This window comes from Vitis riparia, chromosome 4 (assembly GCF_004353265.1).
Source record: "Vitis riparia cultivar Riparia Gloire de Montpellier isolate 1030 chromosome 4, EGFV_Vit.rip_1.0, whole genome shotgun sequence".
Classification (NCBI taxonomy): Eukaryota; Viridiplantae; Streptophyta; class Magnoliopsida; order Vitales; family Vitaceae; genus Vitis; species Vitis riparia.
The window spans coordinates 6602426-6629583 of record NC_048434.1 but is presented as its reverse complement, the minus strand read 5'-3'; the positions used below and the strand labels follow the sequence as shown (position 1 = coordinate 6629583).

General features: G+C 34.1%; 1 protein-coding gene across 4 annotated transcripts; it reads right to left on the bottom strand.

Annotated features, from left to right (window-relative positions):
• Positions 1-8547: 8547 nt before the first annotated feature.
• Positions 8548-19443, bottom strand: LOC117913613 (DCN1-like protein 4). 4 transcript variants are annotated; one of them, XM_034828628.1, is made up of 10 exons: positions 19214-19438; positions 18321-18405; positions 15147-15221; positions 15021-15057; positions 10307-10390; positions 10092-10152; positions 9890-9996; positions 9491-9556; positions 8931-9087; positions 8548-8827 (listed from the first exon to the last, which is right to left on the bottom strand). In XM_034828628.1, exons 1-9 carry the CDS (start codon positions 19296-19298, stop codon positions 8992-8994), a joined length of 696 nt encoding a protein of 231 aa, XP_034684519.1. In that variant the 5' UTR covers positions 19299-19438; the 3' UTR covers positions 8548-8827; positions 8931-8991. The 4 variants fall into 4 exon arrangements, with proteins under 4 accessions (XP_034684519.1, XP_034684518.1, XP_034684520.1 ...); XM_034828627.1 differs by having other exon boundaries at positions 8935-9087; positions 19214-19437; XM_034828629.1 differs by having other exon boundaries at positions 8935-9087; positions 19271-19436.
• Positions 19444-27158: the final 7715 nt, after the last annotated feature.

The window sequence follows — 27158 nt, the reverse complement described above, 5'->3', positions numbered from 1 at the left end:
CCAAAATACAAGCACAATTAATCAAGTCTAAATACAATAAATCAAAATAAATTTAATTAAGCTTAAATTTAATATTTTATAATCCAAGTCCAATTTTAATATGCAAACCTAAATCCACATCTAAAATCAACTCAATTTAATATTCAAACCCACTAATTCAAACGAGTACAATTATATAAATTATCAACTAATTTAGCTTAAAAGTAGTAGTAGTAGTAGTAGTTAGAGTACTAGTAGTTATTAGTAGTAGTAGAGTAGTAGTAGTAGAAAAAAAATGGGAAAGGAAAAATCTGGGAGGGATTCCCCGGTCGGTCTGTGTGGGAGTTGGGGGAGGGAAAATGGAGAAAGAAAAGAAAAATCAGAGAAAAAAAAAAAAAAAAGGATCAGCCGTCTTCTATGAGAGTTGGGGAAGCAGGGAGAAAAAATGAAAAAAATAAAAAAATGAAGAGCTGGGATGGGGAGCTAGCCACTGCCGCCGTCCTGGAGGAAGCCCCATGAAGAAGAAAATGGAGAGGAAAAGGAAGGGAAAGGAAAAGATGGCGGGTGTGTGGCCGGTGCGCCACTGGGGGAGAGAGAAGGGTCTTGGGGGTAAAGCTGAGAATGGAGAAAATGTGGGGAAGAAGCTAAAGAATGGCGGAAAAATAAATAAATAATAAAAAATGGGAGAAGAGATATCGGGGAGGCGCCCGCCATTTCTTGGAATGGGGGGAAATGAGGTAAAGCTGAGAATGGAGAAAATGTGGGGAAGAAGCTGAAGAATGGCGGGAAAAAGAAAAAGAAAAAAATAAATAATAAAAAATGGGGAGAAGAGATATTAGGGAGGCGCCCGCCGTTTCTTGGAATGGGGGGAAAGGAAAATGGGGGGAGGAGGGGGACCGGGGGGACCAACCATGTGGGAAAATGGGGGGGGAACCAGCCGTCTAGGAAGAATGGAAAAGAGAGAGAGTATGAGTGTGGGTGGGTGGAAAATGGAAAAGAAAATAAATAAAAAAAATAAAATAAGAAAAGAGAGATAAGACGGTGGCTAGTGTGAGGGGTATGAGAGGAGAGAGAAGAAGTGGGGTGTGGTGATTGGTGAGTAGGAAGAGAGAGGAGAGAGAAAAGAAAAAATAAAAATAAAATAAATATAATAATAGTAATAATAATAATAATAAAATAAAAGTAATAAAAATAAAATAAAAATAAAATGATATACAAAATAATAAAACCTATTAAATGGTGAGTGTGTAAAAAAAATACATGTAATTAGAATTTAAAATCTAATAATAAAATTGGGTTTAAAATTATAGTAAAAATAAAAAATGAGACAAATTTTGGGGTCTACACTGAATTTCCATATTGAATTATTGTTCAAAGCTAAAGTTGCTTAGTACTTGATTATTAATTTTATGAAATTCCTCCAAATGATTCTACACTATCCTTAATAATCGATATTTTATGTTAATGTTGTTTAATCGCTTAAATTGTTATTATTTGATAAGAAAACCAACTAATATTATAAAAATTCATTTATAGCTAAGAAATAATGCACAAAAACTATTTCTACCAGAGAAATAAATATGATTTGGTTGTTTCTTTAGTAGCATTATTTCTCTTAACGTTGTAGTCTTCTTTCTTTGTTTGAAGTGTTGAGATGATTAATTTAACTCAAAAGTATTGTCTATGTTTCTTTGTAAATTGAACGATGATATGGAGAGAATTTTTGGAAATTATGACATTATAATTTTATATTCTCATTGACTATGAATGTTTACATATAAATATATTTGAATTCTACTCTAATTCAAATTAATAATAAATAAATAAATATTAATAGTTAAATTAATATTATGGGGAAATTGGAATTTTCTCTATTAATATTGAATGACATATTTTCAATAATTGGTGCAAGAACAAAAACAACAAATATAAATACAAAAGGAAATAATAAATAAATATTATGGGGAAATTGGAATTTTAAATAAATATATAAATTATATAGATAATTAAAGAATGAAATTCATTAAAAAAATTGTCGGAAGTGAAATTTTAGAAACATTAAAATGAAACTTAAAATTTTAAGAGGATATAAAGATTACGTTTTGAAACAAAAGAACACTATTTGAAGAGAAAATAGTTCTAGTATTTGAACATTAACTATTTATCAAGGAATACGTCCAAAACATGCATGGAGTTGGTCTCGCAAGAACTTACCAAGCAATTGAGAAAGCGACTTGGTTTCCTGTAGAAAAGTCAACGTAGAATCAGTCATTCCCAGAAAGCCAAGTTTTATCTTTTAAATTAATAACGTCAATAGAGGTGGCTTCCCACTTGCACCCACTTGCACCCACTTGCAGTGCTGGACCCTTTCCTTACTGCCTATATAATGGTTGGAAGTTCACTTCTTGTGTGCTCACAAACTTTTGGTTTTAGATACAGAAAAATGGAGTGCAGAGGGTTTCAGGTGACCCTTCTTTCAGCTCAAAATCTTGAGAACGTTCGAAAAATTTTCAGAAATGATGTAAGAATCCAGGCGAAGGTTTCACTTGGAGGCAATACCAGAACAGAGAAAAGAACTCCGGAAGACAAGGAAGGGCAGACCAATCCAGTGTGGAACTTCACTGCTACCTACACAATAGGCAAGGACGAAGTGAAATCCCAAGACATCAAGCTTCTTATCCAGTTGTATTGCGCTCGAACAGCTCGGGATACCAACATTGGCGAGGTGAGCGTATCCTTGAAGGAACTTTTCGATCGTTTCAGCACACTGCCTCAAGGTGAAGGTACTGCTAAGGTGAGTTACCCGGTGAAAAAAGGTGGGGCGCATTCCCAAGGAGAGGTGAGTTTTTCATATAAGTTTGGGGATATATTTGTTTTTGTCCCGCCATCCATCGACTGGGGCAAATTATGTTGGCTGGGGACCAAATTTCTTTTCAAGGGGGGTGTGTTATGTATAAGGTTAACATTGCTTGCGAGTGGAAATGTATTTGATGTGCCGATTGATGGTGTAGCCGACATTGCCCTCACTGCATATGACATTTTAAGTCAAATTTTTGGTAGTGGAGGAGATTTGATGGGTGATATTCCATGGGATGATTTGCCAGTTCGTGTTTCATGTCCTGGAGCAGATGTCCCCATGGCCGTGGATGCTACATCCAGTCTTCAAACAAACGTGTATGAAGGATCGAATGTGCCTGCTGATAGTACAAATGATGGTGTTCAGATGGCTATGGATGCTACTTCTGTTGTTCAAACAAATCCATTTGGAGGATCAAATGTGCGTGCCGATAGTACAAATTTGTATGCAGAATCAAATGTGTCCACTGATACTGCAAATGCTGGAACAAATTTGCCGATGGATGTTCTCCATATTCCAAGCGATAGAAGAGAAGCTCCGGCTGATGTTACTTCTTGTGTTGAGACAAATGTGCCTGCTGATGTTCCATTCTCAGGAGCAGATGTTCCCATGGCGGTGGATGCTACTTCTTGTGAAGTTTCAATGGATGCTACTTTTAGTACTGAGACAAATGTGGCAGGTGATATTTCATGCTTAAAAGCAGTTGTTAGGGTGGATGTTACTTCTAGTGAGACAAATGCGGGTAGTGATGTTTCATTCCTAAATGCAAATGTTGGGGTGGATGCTACTTTTAGCAGTAAGACGAATTTGATTGGTGATATTTCATGCTTAGAAGTAGATGCTTGGGAGGATGCTTGGAAGGATGCTACTTTTAATGGTGAGGCAAGAGATGATATTTCATACTTAGAAGGAGATTTTGGGGTGGATGATACTTTTAATGGCGAGATCAATGTGACCGATGATATTTCAGGCTTAGAAGCAGATGCTTGGGAGGATGCTTGGAAGGATGCAACTGTTAATGGTGAAACGAGAGATGATATTTCATACTTAGAAGGAGATTTTGGGGTGGATGATACTTTTAGTGGTGAGACTAATGCGACCAATGATATTTCAAGCTTAGAAGCAGATGCTTGGGGGGATGCTACTTTTAAAGGTGAGACGACAGACACTATTTCATGCTTAGAAGGAGATGTTGGGGTGGATGATGCTTTTAGCAGTAAGACGAATTTAATTGGTGATATTTCATGCTTAGAAGTAGATGCTTGGGAGGATGCTTGGAAGGATGCTACTTTTAATGGTGAGGCAAGAGAAGATATTTCATACCTAGAAGGAGATTTTGGGGTGGATGATACTTTTAAAGGTGAAATCAATGTGACCGACGATATTTCAGACTTAGAAGCAGATGCTTGGGAGGATGCTTGGAAGGATGCAACTTTTAATGGTGAGACGAGAGATGATATTTCATACTTAGAAGGAGATGTTGAGGTGGATGATACTTTTAGTGGTGAGACTAATGCGACCAATGATATTTCAAGCTTAGAAGCAGATGCTTGGGAGGATGCTACTTTTAAAGGTGAGACGACAGACGCTATTTCATGCTTAGAAGGAGATGTTGGGGTGGATGATGCTTTTGGTTGTGAGATCAATGTGACTAATATGTCAAGCTTAAACGCATATGTTGAGGAGGATGCTACTTTTACTGATGAAATGATGGACGATATTTCATGGTTAGAAGTGGACGTTGTGGTGGATGATACTTCTAGTGGTGAGACCGATGCGACCGCCTATGTTTCAGGTCTTGTGAGCAGTGCCCGTGACCTTGTTAATTTTTTGCGGGCTAAATTGCATCTTATTATCATACTCTTTCTCTTGATGTTACTTGTTTTTTTCCTACTCCTCAATGTTGTTGGGGTTTACTAATTAAGCCAAGTTATGTTTAATTTTGATAATTGTATGAATTATTTAGATAAATGAAATATAGTGCACAAGTTGATACCCCATTCAATGTTCATCCCAAAGAATTTTATGTTTGGTTGTATGCAAATTATGACATGGTAATTGGACGGATCCCAGTGGAAGAAGGAAAGAAGGCAGGCATGGTCGGCTGTGTTAAAAACTTCAAATTTCTCACTTTATACCATTTCTTTTGGTTGACAAAGGGTCGTTCCCATATATTGTTATTGGTTCTATAAAATTGAGTAGAGTGGGTTGAGTAAAAATCTAACAATGATAAGGGATTAGTAGTATCAAATGGGATAGTACAAAAATAAAGAGAATAATATAATCTTGAGTGATGCATGTGCTAACTTGAGATGGAATTGACACATGTATTGCCAGAGTATAAGTGATGTAACTTTTGAACTTGATGTCGTAAACTATGAAGTCATAGGTTATCTCTATCAAGTTGGGATAAGTAATATTGTTGTTCTCTTTCGAATGCTTATGTTTTAATAATGGTTCTCTTGCATTTTCAAGGTTCTAAAAAGCTTTATCATCTATATTATCCCAAAATTCAATATGATCATTGAAATATCCTTCAAAGTCCTCTACAGGTTCATACATAAAGTCTTCCTCTCTTAGAGTAGTTAATGATTTTGGACTAATATATCATCTAGTGGTTCTATTCCCTTATATGGACATAGTTCTTGTTTCTTCGATAAGATAAAACATCGTATTTATTTGTCTCCTTGCTTCAAATATTTGCATAGCTCTATAAAGACGTACTATAATATGTAGGGAACTCTTTTGATCTTGTCATCTCTTGGTTTGGTTCCTATTGTGGTGTTAAGAAACATGGTTGGTTAAGATGTGATGATAAGTGGGAATCACTATATCATCGGTTCTAATCCTTTTGTTTTTAGTTTCTAAAAAGATGAGTTAGAATGCTATTTAATTTTTTTTTTTTGAAAAATGATGAGGGACATGCATTGTATGATTTAGAAAAAGGTATTTCAAAATTTCATGATCTAAAAATCAAAGTAGATTTTCTTTTTATGCAAGAGAAGTATTTACATATGATAAAAAAATTTCGAAGTCATAACATAATATATGAAAGTTTATATCTTACTTATGGAATACTTAGAAAAGGTTAAATAGGTAATCATTTCTTTTTAGTTTCTTTTTAAGAATTAGAGGTAAAGTAGAGAAATTCAATTGCACTAAGAGAGAATGATTAATGTGAAAAATCATCCATAAAGTCTTCCAAAGACTATACGGATGTAAAAGTCACTAGGTTAGACACAACAAAGTTATAATCGACTAATTATGAAGAAGAAGTACACAAATTTACCTATGGTTGCTATTCCCTAAGACTTACACACTCAAACCTACACCTAATCTCACATTCGCGACGTAGCACCACACACAAAAAGTAATAACTTTAAAGTTTAGACACATGAGTTCTTAAGAGAACTCTCCCAATAGGCATATATTAGCTAGAGAATATCTAGTGGTCTTGAAATTAATTTAGAAATCATATTTTACCAAAAAAACAACTTTGAAACTTAAGAATTTTAGAAATATTTGAAAAGATTTCCTTTTAAATTCCTTAATGTAAATTTCTTTCCAAATTTCTTTAAAGAATTGGAAAGATTTTTTTAAAATTCTAAATTTAAAATTCTTTTACAAATTAATTTTATTATTTGGAAATAAATTTTTTTAATTCTTAATTTAAAATTATTTCCAAATTAATTTTAGTTCTAATTTTTATAATTCCGCTCCATATCTTTTACTTTATTATTCTCGTTAATTCAACCATACTTACCTGTTTGATCCTAAACTAATTCTACGGCAGCCTTAAATCTTCAAAGGAGTGTAAATCATAAGAAAGTATGTAGAGTCCTAAAGTTAAGATGGATAGAACAAAATTGTCAACTTAATCTAAATAACCTAATACACTAACAATATTCCTCTTTGGTAATTTTGTGGTAAAATAATACCCCTTCAATAATCTAAAACGAAGTTTACAAATCAGTCAATATCACTCATCTAAACTATATGTCCTGTAAACTAATTTTTAATATCTACAACTCGTCTTGAAAATTCTTGAAGTTTGAAATACTTGCTTCTACACACACTTAAACAATAATACCCATGATTATAAATTGATGTCGAGATCATGATGTTATATAATCAAGTTGCTAAAGATTATAAATTGATGTCAAAATCATGATATTGTTACAATCACGTTGCTCTATTCTTGGTTGTATAAATGTCCAACCGTATTAAGAATCCAAATTTTCACAAGCAAACAAATTAGCTTAGGTTATTGCAGTTCCGTTACATCAAGCTTCCTCATGTCCTGATGGTTAAGACAACTGAGATATGTCAAACCTCTTGATTTATTCGATTAGGGTGTGTTTGTTTTATGCATAAGTTGACAAAGAAATGAAGTTTCCGTTTGTAAATATAAGATCATCGAGACTGAAATTATTAGAAAGTATCCCAAATTCCTAATTAGTAAAGAGTTCTTTTTGTAAAGAATATTGTATAGAACATTCTTAAATTTATATATTATTGTAATATTAGATTTTCTTAATCTTTATAAATATGAAGAAGAACAAGAGATACTGATAGAGCTCGTGGTTCAAGTTGTACATATAAGGAATGGAGAAATATCAAATGTTTCGGAAACCCAATAATTATATTTGATTTTGTTAGTTGTAATGTTCTTTATGATATAGTAAAAAGATTCTCTCATTCGTGAATGTAGGTATGATTGATCGAATCACGTTAAAACCTTAGTGTACCTTTGTATTGATTATTTTTATCTTTATTTTCTTGGTCTAACATTGTTGATATCGAAGCTTTCGCTAGTGCGATAGAAAAATGAAGATTTTGTTTATCTCTTGTAGTACTTATTCTCTATAAATGCACAAACACAAATTCTAACATAAGAAATGGAAATTTCTCACAGCTCAAAATGTTGAAATGTTGAGCTAAACAAGGAATTAGTGGAATGGAAATGCAACACTTATTCTCAACCTTGAATCCACTTAACCAAACAACATCTTAGATATGTTTGGAAGTAGTTTAGTTATAGATATTAAAGCTTTTATTAAAATGGAAAAGTGTTAATCATGTGGAAAGAAAAACATTCAGTCTTTTAATAATGCTGATCAAATACTCTGGATATGTAGATGGAATGACTTTGAATTGGTACATAACACAGACAAAGATGAGATAGAAACAAGTGGTCTTTTTGAACCCGTTAAGAAAATGATATGGGAGACTCATTCCCAGGAAAAGGCCAATGTTCTCTTTTAAATAAAGCCAAACGGTGGCATATATCCTTATCGTGAAGGGAAGCAATATCTGGAATCGCATTCTTATCTTTCTCTTTCACAACAATGTCAAGATCCTCTTCTTGATTAGTAAATTTTATTTACTTATTTCACTCTAAAAAAATTGGGAAGGTTAGCTTGAACCCTCCAGTGTCAGGACTCTCTTCTTGCTTCACTGGGGGACTTTGAATGGATGATGTTAAAACTGGGAGAATATGCTTCTCCAATATCTTTTCCAGGTTGATGCTAGGGTTGCCTTGTGGGGCTCCGAATCAGGGAAATTGTCTTTTTTGTGACCAGGAGGCTCGTCCATGTGTACTGGCTTCAAAAAAAAAGGATGGGGCAGCAAGTTTCCCACATAAAAAATAAGTTCTCCAGTAATAACAATGGACCTGACCAACACAAATAGAACAACTCAAACCACCACAATTATATCAGACCAGACTCCTTTGATCAATTAATTGGGCAATAGTTCAAGTATTTAACAATTGAAGCTGACAGAAACAGTTGTAAGGAAATATATTGTCATTTTTGCAATCGTCTCCATGACACGGATGAGAAAATTCTAAGGGGGTGTAACAAGAGTTCCACGTTAGTATAACAAAAAAGATGGAAAAAGGGAAATGGGAGAAGGATGGCCAGGCAATCGAAATGTGCAGTTCTAGCAAAGGTCGCCAATGTGACATAAATGTGTACTTCTAGCACATTCCTGCAAACAGAGCAAACACAACAAAATTAATTGAAGAGTACAGCACCCTGAGAATCAGTAGAGTACATATGATTCCGAAATTGAAAACACTTCTCAAGTATACCTACTTTAATGGTAAGTATGATTGAAGACAGATAAATAAGTTTGCCAATGGATGCCAAAATTCAGCTGTGCTTCGCTCTCCTCCATTCAACAAAGTTGTCCAGGATCAAGGGCCAAGCAAGTTCCGGATCATAATTACGAAGGTCAGGGAAACTTATCTGTGATCCAAATAAAAAATAAAAAATTATAAAATCAGTATATCTTCATACCTTATCGAAGGACTGGTGAACCAAATAAAGTTATAACTTGAGGAGGAAAAAGGATAACAGTTTACCATGATGTTATGACTGGAGATCAAAACACAATTAGAATGGATTGCTTCTACAGATTAAAGGTCATTTTTGGAAAGCTAAACTCCAAATAAGGGGATAAACAAAAAAAAAGGGGTTTTGCTTTTAGTATGTGTTAGTTTGCCTGCTATATGTCATATGTTTTCATTATAATACTGTTGCTTATCTTCAGGTGCATCATGTGTTCCAGAGTAGCAGCCTATGATAAAGAACACAAACATAATGAAATGTGATCAAGAGATTTTGGAAAAGTAATTAGATCATTGAATACCTCATTGCAAAATCGGAAAAAGCCCATCCACTGGTCCATGTTAATGACTTTGTAATCATTCTGTGTCTGCATCCAGGAATAACAACATTTTAATAAGATTTTTGTCTTTTGTAACTTCTTGCTCATACTTGAATGAAATGGAAGTGAAGTTGATGGTTCAAGAAATAAAAAATTTGCATTTTATATAAATTTTTTGTTCCCCTCTATCATAAGACTGAAACTCTTCAGGTTAACAATCATCATGTGCTACATCACAAGGTGCATGACCTCCTGTCTTTCCACCTATAACCCCACTGGAACAAAGCCAGGGACCCTCAGAAAAAAATAGAATTTATTGGAGGGTAAACCCAAGCAGTTACACTCAAATTGAAACATTCCACACATAACACAACTACTGACCTTTAGATACTCAACAAATGAATCAACCTGGGCTTGGAATTGAGATCCTAAAACAAGATCAAGCAATTCGCAGATGCTTTCAATGTCGATACTCTTTTGTTTCTCCTCTGAGGGAAAAGACTAAGTTATAAGCAATACAAATGAGGTAAAAGGCTAAGTTCTCCAAATCAAGACTACACATGCATCCATAGACTTGTTATACCTGTTAAGCAATACCGAAATGCATAGGAATAGAAGTCCACAAAATTTGATGGCCTCCTGACCTTTTTTAGTAGAAAAAGAAAAGGAGACAAAAAAAAAAAAAAGAAAAAAAGAAGAGGAAATATTAGTATTTATACATCTCTCTCATCATGAGGCATCCAACCACAAACTTATCATATTCTCAGTTCAAATAGGTAGCCACTTAGAATCTCATACCTCTTTCTCCAATTCAGGGAGTGCTTTCTTCAATTTGCTTACAGTGTCAGTTCGCAGAGCTTTGAGGCCTCTTCGCCACTCCTCCTATTAAAGTTAAGATTGGAGGTGCCATTTCAGAAAGCAAATAACCTTAAACAAGGGAAGAACAAGAAACAAGAAATCCAAAGTGTCTTGATAAGCTATGCAATAAAATGTAGTTTCAGAAGCATGAAGGATTAGGAAGATAGAGAAAAATGAAGAGAAACTGAAAAAAAAAAAGTGTTTGTTCTGCAGGTATCTTCTGCAAAATCTTCTCTTTCTCACAAGCAACACAAGGAAGAAGCTCTAAACAAGAAATGTAACCTAAACCAAACCCCAATAAATTCAATTCAGCACAACAAAAACCTTAAATCCCAACCATTAGGGATTGGTTAACAAAAAATTATCACCATTTATCTCTTCAATCTTGGGTCATCTCCTCCATCAATCATACTCAATCGTGTCTTTTCTCATAAGCTCAGCTCAGATTCCATTTAGGCCTTTGCCTTGTAGCACATTCAGTAGCAAAACCACAGGTCCACGCCATTGCTTCATTGGTCTTCTTAATACATAGCAGACAGATTGGTATACATTTATGGCTTGATAGCATGCCTAGCGAATGGCAGTAAATCATAATAATCACATAGCATGTCCAGTCAAATCCCTACTGGGATGGGTTAAAGGTTTTTGGTTGGGATAAAATATTCATACGCATCAGTTGCTGGGCAGTGTAGAGACCAGCGATTAAGTCAGGTTCCAATTTAGGTCATTCCATCCTAGCCCTGGCTCTACAATCAATGTCTAAGTTACATGAACACTTTAAAGTGTGAGAAATATATTTTATACACATGATGCGACAAGGTTTTTGGTACAGGATATATGTCCAACATTCCCACTAGTCAGATTTGTTCTTCACAAATGTGTTCAACAAAGAAAAAGAACAACAAATTTCCATCACATTTGAAGTGAGTTTGTTTCTTGTTGGTTATATACTTCAATCTGACCTACAATATACTTCAATCTGCCAGCCAGGCCAATGCCCAACACTTCTACCAGAGCCCATGTGACATGGCTCAACATTACTGGTTGCTTTCTGGTCTTCCTGTAACCAATGGTACACTACAAATTATGTGAAGTAAACATCTCAACATGACTTAACAATGGCTTTGGCACATAATACGCATTCAACATGTCTACTAATCACATGTGATTGCTGTTAAACAAAATACATGAGCTTATGTACATCAATATTTGTTACTGACATAAACATCCATAAGTAATGTCTTTGGATACAGAACATCCCTGGGTAATTGCATAAATTTACGGATTACATTCACAACACAGAAATGCAAAGACAAATACAAAATAGATTGAAAACATAGAAATATAAGGATAATAAGTAGATTGATTGACCCATAAGACAGTGAAATGAACATGAATTGAAGGCAGAACATCGCAACCATTCACCAGTGATTTTTCCCAATAAGAGTATTTCTGAGATCTACCAAGTTTCAAGAATTCTTCAATATCTAGAACAGATTTCAACTACAATAAGAACACCTCTTTCTTAGACTAAGCGACTTCACAACCTAAAATATCACTTAAAAGTCCTAAGCTTATATTTGAATTTTGTTTTCAAAGATAATCCTTGAGCCAATGAATTCTTGTGATTCATTTCCCATCACCTAAGTTCCATGGGCATGGATAAAAACATTTCTGCTGAGACTAAGTTTCTACAAGTCTGATCCATTTAATATTCAAATTTTAACATGGGCACACAACTCAATATTCAAAAATATGGGAAAGTGAAGCTTCTACTTAATATAACATGTCAAAACATGGATGCTCTTTTATTTTATATCCATTTGTAACACAGAATATAATTATTAAAGTATCCTTCTCCAGGAGATGTAGTAATGCCTCTATGGTCAGGGATAAGATGACGCGAACTGGGAAATTATGAATGCATGAGTCTAAATCTTAAGCTTTGAAGCATCTAAGTGCAGGGAATGAACATCAACTGAATGAAATGGAGGACAATTTTACAGTTGCTGGTTTTGCCAACCTTGTAGCTCCATGATACTTGTAACTACTTTCTTTTACTTTCATCTGATGTTATAAAATAGGTACTTCTTAAATTTGCTATGTTGCATGGTCCAAGTGCAGGTATCAGATACAGATATGTGTCTAGTATCTAATCCTTCAGGCCTACAAATTTTAAGGTATGGGGACTCAACAAAAAAGAATCACAATAACAAGCACAAAAAAGAAATTTACTTAGAAATCAATTAAAAGCAAAAAATATCATCAAGAACTCCTCGTATTTTCCCTTTTATCCCTTTATTCCTTATCCCTAAATACTCTTATCAAAGTTCACTTTCTAGAAAACTTCTTCTTTTCCAAAGTAATCTTCTACTAAGGAAATTAAGGATAAAAATTGGGTTAATATCACTCACCTCCCCTCGGGTTTTGGCTAAATACACTTGAACCCTCACTGGTTTCAAATTTCATCAAATACCTCTTATTTTGAGTAAGAGGAGAGATGAGTGAAAATAACAAATGAAAAGAATAGGGGAGGTGTTCGATGAAATCCCAAGCCAGTGGCAACTAGATGTATTTAGCCAAAACCTCAAAGGAGGTGAATGAAATTAACCCTAAAAAATTCAATCAAGCAAATAGCCATATTTAAAGCAAACTAAGAGTATCGGAAAAAAACCATGCACCCCTACCCATAGTTGTTAACTCATAAAACATATATGTATTGCTTTTAAATTTTTGATATAGTGAAAAATAAATATAAAAAATATGTACACATGTGCATATAGTTTGGAAGTATGAAGTAAAGAGTAATGTATAACTAATTTCATGAAAGATAGTGAGATCTAAAGAATTAATTATATCATAGCATATGAAAACATTGAATAATAGAGTTTTAAAAAGTTCAATTTAATAAAACATGAGTTAAATATATAGGTTCATCACAAAATCCATAAAAATAAACTTTTTTAATTTTTAGATTTGAGTTTTAGTTCCAAATTCTACCTAAGCATATGTGTTTATATGTGTCTCTACGTGTCATCTCCAAAGTTCCACCTTTTAACGTTCATCATCATTCCTTTCCCATAGAAATAAGAAAAAAAAATCCAAAAAAAAAATAATATATTAAATAAAAGTTTTTATTCAACTATCACCATCATATTATGTCAATATTCAAATAATTCAAATGAAAATTTTATAATATTCATTGTGAAAATAAATTTACTTGACTTTCACTACGCCCTTTGAAAACAAGAATGTAACTTTTCATATAGGATTATTTTACCTCTCTCTTTTTTTATCAATTTCTAACCTTTTTGTATATTTTAAACAATTGCTTTAATAATAATTTTCATAAACAAAATTTTTGGATTTGATTTCTTTTGAAAATTAGAAGAAAAAAAAAGTTGATGGTGTATGTATCATTGTATCACATCATGTATCATCAGTTTTTAATAACTATGTCCTTTCCCATGGTATCATGTCGACATGGCTTCACTTGAAGTTGGAAACTCCATGTATCATAGGAGGTTGTAATTAACCACTTTTAATTGTACAATTAGATTCACATGGAGATTAAGATTTATGTACCTTTGAGTCTAGTTGATAGCATAAGGGTCTAGTTTGAACTCCCAAGCCATCACTAGTAGCTAGCTGAAATCCCCTCTATGGAATTTCCGAGAGAGCTATAAGCTAGCCAGAGAACATAATTTTTCTTTTGTGTCAATCATTTACAGTCTTCAAATAATCTTCAGAGGCAGGTGAACCTGGTGAATTCAAAGCTCCTACAAGTATAGTCTTGCAAGGTATTTTACATCCCCTTTCCTGTCTAATTGTTACTGATGCTATCAAATATCAATCAAGAATTTGCTGGATTTTGAGCATTTCATTTTGACTATGCCCCTAACCTCGTCGATTAGTTTAACCATGCAAGGGTCTTCTTTGCAATGAGATATATTGATGGACTTGCAGGCAAGTGGGAAAAAGAGGTACAAAGTTTATATGTGAAAGAGGCAGGACATGCCACATTGCATCCACATATAGCAATGCAATAAAATGGGGAGAACCAGCAGATGCAAGAGATCTGAATGCGCTTAGAAATTAAAAATGCATTGGACAACATCAATTGCTTTCTTGGCCCACCACCTCGCCCCTCTCTGAAAAGGAGATATAGTTGGAATTGCATTTTAAAAATGCAATTTAAAACCCATATCCTTCTATATTTTTTAACAGTTAAAGAAGTGGAAACACAAATCCCTGTCCCAGTCAGGCACAGCACAGAGTGGCAAGCAAAGGAGAAAGATATGTCTTCACAATCTTCTCATCTCAAGCAACAGTATTGGAAACACAAACTTCAAAAATAAAAATAAATACAACTTGGAAAAGATTAAAACTCAAAATTCTGTATCTATGACTAAATTCAGTTTGATGCTTTGACAATAAAAAAACTGATATTTTCAAGAATTGGATTGCTATGAATATGGCATATAGTGAAATTGCATGAAACGAAGATAAATAGGACAATTAGATAACAAGTAGATAAATGAGCTGAATAGTAGTTTCCCGAGAAAAAGGATAAGTCAGTACTCAATAAAGACAGAAAAGAGATTCATTTATTGAGATTCCTGAGTTGATGGAACATGAGACTGATGTTGCTTACCAACGTAAAGTAACCCTGCTTTTCAGCTTTCATCTTCCTGACATGTGCAGTCCAGCAGTTACAAGATATAAGCTCAGGGTCCATAGGAAGAAAGTGAGAAAACCAATTTACCAAAATAGAATTTACCAAGCAAGCATCAATATCCTGACATCAGTATGATCCACTTCCACATCTGAACAAAGAACCTCAATGCCTTCTGGGCTGTTAAAGAAAGTAGCAGAGATCAGAAACATACTTGCATATATCAAAAGTGCACCAGGAAAGAACTAAATGTGTACTTGCACATGAATGAATATGTTGCTTCCTAATACAATTACCAGGAGCTTTTTGCTCAATACTCCAACTTTCACACTACCAAAGATGTAATGAACACAATTCAACCATTTGTCAACTATAATTGAATTTTTTAAACGAAAAAGTAGAAAACAATCTTTTTCTCATTTTTTTTTATTTCTTTACCATTTGTTTGCCTACAATTATCTTCTTTCTGACATGAATGGATCTCTCTCTCTCTCTCTATATATATATATACATATATATACATATATATATATATGTATATATGTATGTATATGTATATATGTATATATGTATGTATATGTATATATGTATATGTATATATGTATATATGTATGTATATGTATATATATATATATATATATATATAGATAGATAGATAGATAGATAGATAGATATAGCTATAGATATATATAAATATCACAAACTCTAAAATTGACAAAAAAAAATTACAAGAACTCCTGAGAGTTTCTACTTCATCACTCAAATAGTTTCTTCCTCCCTCTTCATGAGCTCCTGTCCCTCAAGAAAAAAGTTCATACACAAAGAACCCATAAAAATATGCCTATAATATGTTCAACTTAAATTTCATAGTATCCAAAACAAAAACAACATGAAACTGTGCTAGCCTTATATTCATACAAAGACCATTTCCTTTTGGCAGTTACAAGAGCCACAATCACGCACAATGAATAATTTCGAATTTCACACCCCATCAAAGTTTTGAGGACAAAACCATGTTGTTATGATAAATTTACCAGTCATCTTATTCAAGTTACAATCATAAAAGAGTTTTGTTAGACTATTAGCCCAAAAGCTTATGTTGTTCCACAAAATAGGGTCCATCCCCATTTGGAATACAGCAAAATGGTCTAAGAGGCCTGGGCCCCAAGGCCCTTACACAAGCTAAAGACCCCTTCAATTTGAAATTTGAATGCCCCAGGCTCTTTTGGCCTCCCCAAATCTACTTCCCCCTTCAGAGGAGGGAGCTTTTGGCTAAAACCTGCAGCAACAACCCACCATTTGGACCACCAAACCCCAGCTATAGGCTATCTTGCAGCCCACTCTCTGCTGCTGTGAGAACCCACTCATTTCCTTTTCTGAAGAGTTCTAACACTTAACTTCCAGGAAGCCAACAGAAGCACACCACAACATGGGCTCTGATTAATCTGAAATATGGATAAAATAGCAATCAGAACCTGGGCTTGGAGAATGGGACCCTGGGAATCTGCCTGATCTCACCTATCACAAGCAGTCTCACCCAACCAAGGTTAGATTTCCAAGTTGTGGTTTCATTCACAGCCCAAAATTCACCATTAAGATCACTAACAACCATAGAGTTCCTACACCAGAAATGAACAGGCCCAGCAGGTTATCTAGTCCAGTGCTCAGAAACCCTCCTTCATTCCCTAGCTGCCTCAAAAGAAGTCTAATGGCCTAAGACATAAAATTTATCTCCAAAATAATGATTCCCTTTCTCATGAACCTAAATGGCAAAAGCAGGGGAATGCGACTTGAAAAGAAAGTAGGCCCATGCAGAGCAAAAAGCTCGATATCCCTACAAACTTTCAAAGAGGAAGATGCCCAAACCTTCACCAACCCAACATCCAGTGTAGGGTCCAACATGTAACCCCAATATCTTATCAAGAAGCAATTCAAATCCACTGCTCTCTCCAAACAAAATCCAATGCATCAGAAACATCATACATGCCACCCTACCTCCAGGACACTTTTTAACACTGACCTCCAAGTCACCCAACCACTCCATCACACCTAGAACCACAAAAAACCATGGGTTGGGACTCCCTTGGATGCTAGACCTCTGCCAACTTTCTTCCCACAACCTTCCCTTTACCTTTGCAACCAACTTTAAGAAATTTTTCCTTCATCTTCAGAGCCACTAAAGCACAGCAGAGAGCAAAGCAATGTTCCAGGAAAATAAAGATGTACCTCTTATCTTCATTATACAACACAAACAAGAGGAGGTAACACTCTCTATCATTCATTAATAGATCTTATCTATACAAGTGATCCTCTTCAATAGGATTGCAAATAAGATGCTCCTCTTTCTGCAACTCAAGCTTTCTCAAAACCCTCAAAAAACTGCCCAATGCCTTTCCTATCCAACTTCAACTATTTGGATTAATATTCGAACATCAAACCTCATTTTGAATATACTAATGTTGTTCTAACCTGATATACTCTCCAAGTGGACTCTCCAAAAGGTTATGACACACTAATTCCCTTGGTTCTGCAAACAAGGTCCTGCTCTCTTTGTACGGGAGAACAAAATGAGAGAATCTATTTAAAAGAACAAAAAGAAAAAGAGAGAAAAAAAAAAACATTTTCCTTGAAAAATGTTAAGATGATAAATCTTCAAGCACAAGAAGCACCACATCACCTTATAAGATTCAAGACTTTTCAATAATTCATCCCATGCACCTTCCATGGAAACATGAGAAAAACCTACCATACCTATTTGCCAGACATGGTTAGGCCATAAAACATCATGAAATTCACTGTCTATCAGCAGTTGGTGTTTGAAGGAAGAGACCATCAAGGAGACATTCCTAGCCCAAGAAGGATGCCTATGCAGTTGTTACCTGTTGTTCTACAAATATCAGCTTTTGGTTTCAAAAGTGACCTCAATAACTGTTGTTATACAAATATCAGTTTTTGGTTTGGAAAACACAACCCCATGCAACTGTTTCTAGTCTCAATACTTTCAGTTGCTTCCTGCTAATTGCTCATGTGAAATTACAAACTCAAGAAAGATGTCCCTATCTATAATGAAACTAAGCACTTCACTAGAATCTAAATGGAAAACATAGCTACAGAAAAAGCAAAAAGAGAATCTTTTTCAACATACTTATCACATAAAATAGAGTATCATGCATAGTGAAATCTAAAACATTATAAAATACCAACTGCAATTTTTAACAATATAAAATTCAATTATCAGTGCCATCAACAGGATCATACAGTTCATCACAGTAGACTTACTCAATCAGATTGGATGACCTATTCGCATATGAATAAAATAGTTGATCAATTCGTTCCAACTCTTTGCTTGTAGCCTTACTTGAAGCTGAAAAAATGAGACTAAATAGTCAGAACCATGGAGGTAAGACACCCTCAAGTGTTTAACAGACTAGAAGATGATATTGAGGTAAAGAAATTTGTGAAAGCAGTTGAGCCACAAATTTTCCATTTGATGGGTCCCAATCACAATAGGAAAACAGGGGTAAAACAACATTGAATAACAATTAATAAATTTGTAAGTCATCAGAGTATAAGTTTAAAATGCACAAAGTCAAGAAGCACGATTCTATATTCAAACAACTCGCTAAAAGGATTTCTTGTCATCTGTTTATCAGCCTTCTACCACTAAGGAATCTGTGGGTTTTGTTTATGAGGTCTAGGGTCATACCTAGATTCCAAAAATTAAAACAAATTGTAGTAGCCTGCATTTGGTTAGTCAAAAATTCCGACTCAATTTCACTTCCTTTTTCTTTTTTCTTTTTTTTTTTGGCTTTTGTGTGAAGATCACAGGACAAAGAAATCAATCCAAGATTCTTGATTTAGGGTCTTCCAATCAAAATGCAGATTTGGAATTGAAACTTCAATTTCAGGCAATCTAATAGGAACTTTACAGACAATCCTTCCGGAGATTCCTTCCATCTCTTTACTTATCATTTCAAAACTCAAACAACCTAATAAAAAAATTCCACATAACAAAATCAGAGCTTGCACTTCAATTCATCAATCAGAAAACCAAAAATAACACCAAAATAAATGAAACAAATCTAAACCCACTTGATATTTAAAAAAGAAAGAAAAGAAAGAACCCAAGAAAACAAAAAATTAATAAATCAAGTCAGAGAGAGACGAGCCACCAGAGCGAAAAAGATCGGTGGCAGATGAATTAACCGACGCAGCGGAATTGGACTGACCCGTTTTCCTGGTAGAGGAGCGACGCATCTTCGAAAATTGTAGAGAGAGAAAGAGAGGGAGGCAGGTGTGGAGAGAGAATGAAAAGCAGGAAAACCAGAGCGCGACTAAAACGACGTCGCTCTGAGACTTGGGGTTGCGTCTCTGTCTCTGGTGCCTTTGTTTTCTTTTTGTTTCTTGTTTGCTTGTAGACAGTGGTGGGTATGAGGTAATCAACTCATGCCAAGTGACGTCTTCCTCAAGTCCTTAGAGTTTATATATATTGAGAAAAAATAAAAAGGCAAAAAATGAGTTTTCATACAATAAAAATAATCACAAAATAAGAAATATAAAAAATAGTACTTAAAATGGTCAAATGTAACATTTATATCATTAAAAAGTAGTATCTAAGTTATCAAAGATAGCCTTTAACCAAAAAATGTATGCATATTAATTATTTTTAGATAGTTGTTTGAAATTTGTATTTTATAAATTGGAGTTCCTATTTTATGGTTTTTTTTCCATAATTGTATGAAAACACACTTTTTCCCAATAAAAATTAATTAAAACTCATAAAAATATAATATAATTAAAATAATAAAAAATAGTAATACATCATATTGAAGTTTTTTTTTAAAATAATATATATTTATGCAACACCCAAAACCTGCCCTAAACACACCTAACATCAGCTAACAATGGGCTCAAACTAAGATCGCCTCTAGGCACACCGCAACACCTAGGATAGATTAAAAACTTAAAACAAACCCGATTTCCCTTCTCGTGGCTTTGATACCATTTCACCCTAGGACTTTGATAGCTCCAACTCTACTAGGCTCTAAACCTGGCTACCTATACAACCATAGAGAGGGAAAAACGTTAGGAGCAACGAAAGGTACCTATCAGAGACATAAACAACCCATGTAACAGGAATTGTCATCACCAATCGGCGGAGAGCCCTACTTCGCTTCAGTGACCTCTAGGTCATGGGTTCCCACTAGTGTCACGCCTAAGACAAGAATGTCAATGAAACAATAGTAAGAGCTTCACCCTTTAAGACCAAGATGGAGGATAAAGGAGTTGCTAGTGCAGTAAACTTTAAGAAAATTATAGAACAAAATAACTACACTAACATCTTTCTTAAAACTCTAGGAGATCAACTTAATAAAGTTGAAGAAATAGTTGAAACTCAAGACCACATTAAGACAAATTTTGCTAAGAAGGATAATAAGCCTTTATTTATGTCATTTGAGTTCTCTAAAAAATTCCAAGAAAATCTATTTGTGGATCAAGATTTAATAAAAAGAATAAGTGAAAAGGTAAAAGAAAGTTTAATTGTCCCTGAAACACCACAACCGTCTTCTCATAGGAGAATTAATGCTATAGATGAAGAAATTAGTTCTGAAGTTAAGGCAAATGAACTAAATAAGATTTTTAAGAAATTTCAAGAATTTTTCATAACCAAGAAACCTCTAAGACTAGAAATTTTAATCCTAAGCCAATCTTTTTTTATATGTAGTATGAGGAAAGAAACCAATATACTCAAGCTTCTTATACAAGTGGTACAATTTATGAATGGAATATAGATGGAATGACTGAGTATAATATACTCACAAAACTTCAAGAAATGGCCATGGTTAGTGTGACCTATAACTTAAACAATAGATTGTTAGATCATACTGTAGCTCAAACACTACTTGTTGGGTTTACGAGTCAATTAAAAGGACGGTGGGATAACTATTTCACACAAGATGATAAGAATGTTATCTTAAAATCCTATAGAATAAATGAAGACGGTGAAATTGTTAAGGATGAAGAAGGAGAAGATATAGAGGATGCAGTGGCTACTCTAATATTTTTAGTCTCAAAGCACTTCATAGGTGACCCATCCAAAATTAAGGATAACATTGCAGATCTCTTAACCAACCTTAAATGTCCTAAGCTCCATGACTTTAGGTGGTACAAGGATATGTTCCTAACCAAAGTCATGTTAAGATTAGATTGTAATCAGTCTTTTTGGAAAGAAAATTTTATTTTGAGATTACCTACATTTTTCTCTGAAAATATTAGGATTAAGATAAGGGAACAATTTAATGAACGCATTCCCTATGATAAATTGACATACAAAGAAATCATAAGTATAATCACTGCAGAAGGAATTAGCCTTGCAATGATTTTAAGCTTAAACAACAAATGGAAGTTTGAACAAAAGATCTACAAAAACAAGTTTTGACACTTTTTGTAGTTAGTTTGGATTTAGTCAAAAGGAAACTAAACCCCCTTCTAAGCAAGAAAAGACAAGTAGTAAGAAAACCCAGTAAAGAAACTTTTATCATAATAAGAGAGGAACTCATGGAAAAAAACAGAATGAATGAAACAAAAAGGTCAAGACACATCCAAATAAGAATGAATAGAGAACCTCATACGAAGATAGAAACCCCTATACACTCTAACCTAGTTTATTTTAGGTGTGGTAAGGTAGGACACTTTAAGAAAGACTGTAAGGTTAAGAAGAAAATTAATAACTTGAACGTTTTATATAAGATAAAAGACATGTTATGTGAACTAATGTTAAACACTTCAGAATTTGAGTCTATGACTGAGTCAGATAACCAATATGATAGAAATCAACTTCAAGACACTGGAGAAACTTCAAGTCAAACATCTAGCAATCAAGAAGAATGCATTAAGGGTAGTTGTGATTGCCAACCTAAGACTATAAATGCCATAAGCCAAGAACAAGAGTTAATTTTAGATTTGTTAAAAAAGATAGATGATTCGTCAGTCAAACAAGAACTTTATAAAGTCTTTAAGAAATCTATTCACAAGCTAGAAAATAAGAAAGCAGTAAGCCCTTACAATCTAAATGAAATATTAACAAGATTTGATAAGAAATTCCCAAAGATGTAACCATTAAGGATCTTCAAGAAGAGATAAGACAATATAAGATAGAAGCTTAGGAATTAAGACAATTCACAACCTTAGGTTTAACAGACCTTCAATATCAGATCAATAAGATTTTAAGTAACCAAGAGATTCAAGATGAGATCCTAGAATCTTCCAAAGCTAATGAAGAAGTGACAAATTCATACTTGAATACAATAAACAAGGTTATTTTCCAAAAATGGGAAGTCTCCTTAGTCATTATAGTAAAAGATAAGTTTGTCCTTAATACCATTGCCTTGATTGATTCAAGAGCATCTATGAATTGCATACAAGAAGGATTAATACCAACAAAATTCTATGAAAAGAGTAAGCAAGTCCTTTTTGAAGCTAATGGTAAAAGACTTAAGATTAATTACAAATTGTCTAATGCACATGTTTGTAATCAAGGGATATGTATCAGGTAAAACTTTATCTTGATTCAAGATTTAAAGGAAAAGGCAATCAATCCTTGGAGTACCTTTTTTTAAACACTATCTACCCTATTAAAGTAGATAATGAAGGATTAAGAACAAAACTCTTAGATAAGGAAGTTCTCTTTGAGTTTATTGACCTACCTGATGAAAGAAACATAAATGATTTAAGATACCAAACTATTAAGGCCAAAGAAAATCATGCTAACTTGTTAAGTCACGAAATTATTTATAAGATGATTGAAGACCAAAGAAAATGGATTAAAGATTTCATTCATAACGTTCTAGAATTCTAAAGGAGCATCCTTAAGTCCAAAGGGCATTATGTTCCACCCATAATGTCCAAAGGGCACGACAAAAGTTGTCTTAACCAATAATTTCATGTCATTGTACTATGAGCCATCTCCTGCAACATGTCCCTGAATTTAACATCTTTTGGACCTTATGCCCATAAGAATTCCCCATTCCCTAAATGAGATAAAGAAGCAAACTCAAGTTTTATGCCTTCTATGGAAGATCCATTCCCCATGAATTTATCTGAATGACTAATGAAGTTTGCTCAGACATTCCTAATGCATTTTGGCATAGGAAGTAGCATAAGGTAGAACTACCTTATGACCTAGAGTTTAGTAAGAAGAACATTCCCATTAAAACAAGACTAATCCAAATAAACAAAGAATTGTTAACATATTGTGAAAATGAGATTCAAGATCTTCCTGATAAGAAAGTCTAAGTTCCCTTGGAGTTATTCAACCTTTTATGTTAAAAAACAAGCAGAACTAGAAAAAGGAATACCAAGGCTTGTAATCAATTACAAACCGTTTAATGATGCTTTAAAATGGATTAGGTATCCTATTCCAAATAAGAAAAACCTTCTTTAGAGGTTAGTTGAGTCCAAGACATTCTCTAAATTCGATATGAAATCAGGATTTTGTAGCATGTCCCCAGATTTAACATCTTTCAGGCCTCATGCCCATAATAATTCCTCATTCTCTGACAAGGATAAAGAAGCAAGTTCAAGTTTTATGCCTTCTATGGAGGATTCCTTCCCCATGAATTTATCTCCTGATGGTTTTAATACTATTACTGTAAAATCTTGGTATCTCAAGAGTGTATGGAATTTGCATGGTAAGTGCAAGGACTTGGAGGATAAAATAAATAAGGTCACCCTTCTTAAGAATCAAACCCTTTTTTCCCCACTAGAAAAATGTGAGAAATTGCAATTCACCCTATCGATGGATGAAGAAAATTTGAGTGAGCAAGAGTGGAATAGTTTTAAATGAAGAATGTACTTCCATAAGAATGAGATGTTGTCTTCCCTTAAACCAAACATCCAGCTTTTAATTCAAGAAAAGACAAGTGATTCGGCTGAAAGAAAACAAGTGTTCATCTTAACATATCTACAAGATCTTCATCAACAATTGTTTGTTATCCCAAGACTGTTCGTCCTAAGGATGACATTCATCAAAGAATCTATGTTTGATGAGACTAAGTTTTGTTGTCTCATGATTGATCCTCTTAGTTACCAACAAGGCCTAAAGCAATTATTTTGCAACTACAATAGGAATTGCACTATAAGCCAAGTTTGTTTAGATTTGCAATGCTATCAGCTTATAACCCTTCGGTACAATCAGGAGATTCTAGTTCTCACTCAAAGTTACTTCTAGATTATAGACTGGTTTATCAAATTGTTTGCTATAACCAATGCCAAACAATGAGGATTGGTAAGAAGTTAGCTTTTGGACTCCACTAGGGATTTAAATTAGGTAAGAAGTTTTTAGAAGCCATTATCATTAGTAAGGCACCTGAATGGACCAATGTTGGGAGTTTTTTACATGCCCAACATTATATCTTCCTTCATTTCCAAAACAAAAGACCAACCTTTTTGTTCTCTAAGGTTACCGATTCAGACTTATGTGAAGAGTCAATTAAGAATCAAATAAAATTCTGGAGAACCAGAATTATCAGTAGGGATTTTGAGCCATTTCCTAAAAATTAGGGACACCTAATTGCTATAGATGACTACCAACAAATTTTTTGCAACAAAAAGATTGATCCTCTTCCCTTTAAAACAATCACCAAAGAGACAAATTTATTAGATGAATATAAGAGAGAGTATATTTTTCCCTTTTGAATTCCTTTGCAATTGTTACTTCACCGAAAGCAGGAATTAAGTCATGATTGCATTAAGTTGTTGTCAACCCAAGATTCTCCACCACCTTTAAGTCATGTCTACACCAAAAGCATGTTAGTCTTTCATCATGAATTTACAGTTAATATTCTAGTCAAAGTAGCATAGTAAGCCACCGAAAGTAAGTTTCAACCGAAAAAGTCAAAATGCTACAGTAAAAGTCGTTTTTACTATTCACTATTCACTTCACGGGTGATCACTATTCATGCCAAAAGTCAAAAATTCAACAGTGAACTAATGATTGCTTGTATTGTTTAAGATTCTTATTTTGCCTATTTAAGAAGGCTCAGTCCTCAATTGTAAGCATCTTTCAATTTCCGTTCTCTCATCCTCCACTTTAAGCGCTCTCTTCTCCCTTATTTCTCTCTTAAGATGTAAGCCTTCAAGTTCAAAGCTTTCCTTTCGTCTTCATTCTTTGGTAAGTTATCTCTCCTTAATATGATTTCAAGCTTACATCTCAATCTAATTTGGATGCATTGAAATATACAAAGAGATGGTCATAAATATATGATTTTTAAAATATTTATAATTTTATTTTCAAATTTATATTTATGTTGTATTTAATTAATATATAAAAGAAATAATGAAAGACTCATTAAAAAAGCTATGTATAGACCCACATTTTTCATGTGTTTTCGCACTCAATCAGCAAGACTCACTTTTTAGTGAAAAATTGATTTTTATAAATAAATAAATAAAAAAAAGTTAGAGTCGACACTTATTTTAGTTTTTTTTTTTAATGGAAAGCAAAATAAGATAGAAAACCTTGTGTGACTCTTTATTTAGAAAAGACATGCCTACAAAAAACTGAGTTTAGATTCGAGAATCGGGTTACCTATTAGGAAGATACAGTAGTGAGTTGTAGCACTCCTTTAAACTCGTATACATATTGTCTCTACTAAACGAATGAAGGAAACTATGACAATTAATTAACTAATTATGGATACAAAGAAAAAGAATCATACAAACTATGATAATCACCATTCTCTAGATTTATCCAACAAGAAAATTCTATCTTTGGCTTGCTTAGACTGGCATTGACGACAAGGGCTCCCCAATCATACAAGAAATCAATAAGAGCAAGTCCTAGTCTTACAAGATATCCCACCTCATACCTTTCATCTAAAGTCTTCCTTACCACCTACCTCCTCTTCACTGGACCCTTTGATCACCTCCAAATTCGTAAGTGCGAAACCAAAACTATTCTCTTTCCCATTGCTAGCATCGATGATAGCCAAGAAAAAACAAGCAAACCACCGAAGCCATAAAATAAGTAGTAGGCATGGCTAGACATTACCCTAAAAAATAATGAAATTAAGAGAGGATTGGAAAACCAAGTGTAGAGAGCTAAAGGTTATAAAACAGAGCATCCATGATCATAATCCAATTAACATCTCTGCTTCATTCAAGCCAATGGTGAACTCCAGTTTTTTTTTTTTATCAATTACAAAAAGCCAATCTACATTTCTAGGACTCACAGAAAGAATCTCAAGTGCAGAAGCCAAAACAGAGACCCGAATTGGAACACCCATGTACAGAATAAGGAGAAATAGAGGATATAATGGAATAGAGCTTTAAAAGAGAATGAACAAGGACCAAAAACCCAATAAATATGAAGAAACCCGATTCATTTTCCTTTATATTTGGGTTTAAAGGTCAGTGGATTGAACCAGGAAAGTATCTTCATAGAAAAAAATCCAGGATGCAAGAAGGTTTTCAAATATGAAATAACCAATCAAAACACGGTTAGATTATCCTTGAATGAAACCAAAGAAATAGAAGCTAGCCACCATAACCAAACCACTGCAACCTCACAAACAATGTAAAATAATCACATGAAAAAGAGATAAGAGTAGCATCATGATCAGTAATAATCAATGAACTCTAAATAATCTTACCTAGCAATGCTCTCCTCAAGCAAAGGTTTTCTTCTTCCTCAAGCTCTCTTCTCATTCCTCTGCTTTTTTTTTTTTTTTTTTTTTCTCAAGCCTCTAGTTGTCCCCCTTTCACCCCTGTTCTTCCTTTTCATGCCAACTTCTGTCGTTTTTCTCTTCCTGAGCTCAGTTTTCTTCTCTTGCAAGCTTCTACCGGCTCCACTGTTCACCGCTCAGCAAGTCTCTATCCCAACCACCACCATGGTGAGTTGGTGACGTGCTTCGCCATGCATCTCAACATGCAGCTCGCCTAGAAATTGTCCTCTCCCCCCCCCCCCCCCCCCCATCGCCGAGCTCACTCTCGGGGTGGTAGAAAAGAAAAACTTTTTCTATCAGAGGGGGTCAACAGTTTTATTTTTCTTTATGTAAGATGTTATTAATCCAATAGATGGAACTCTCATTCAAGCATGATAGAAAATCAAACACAACA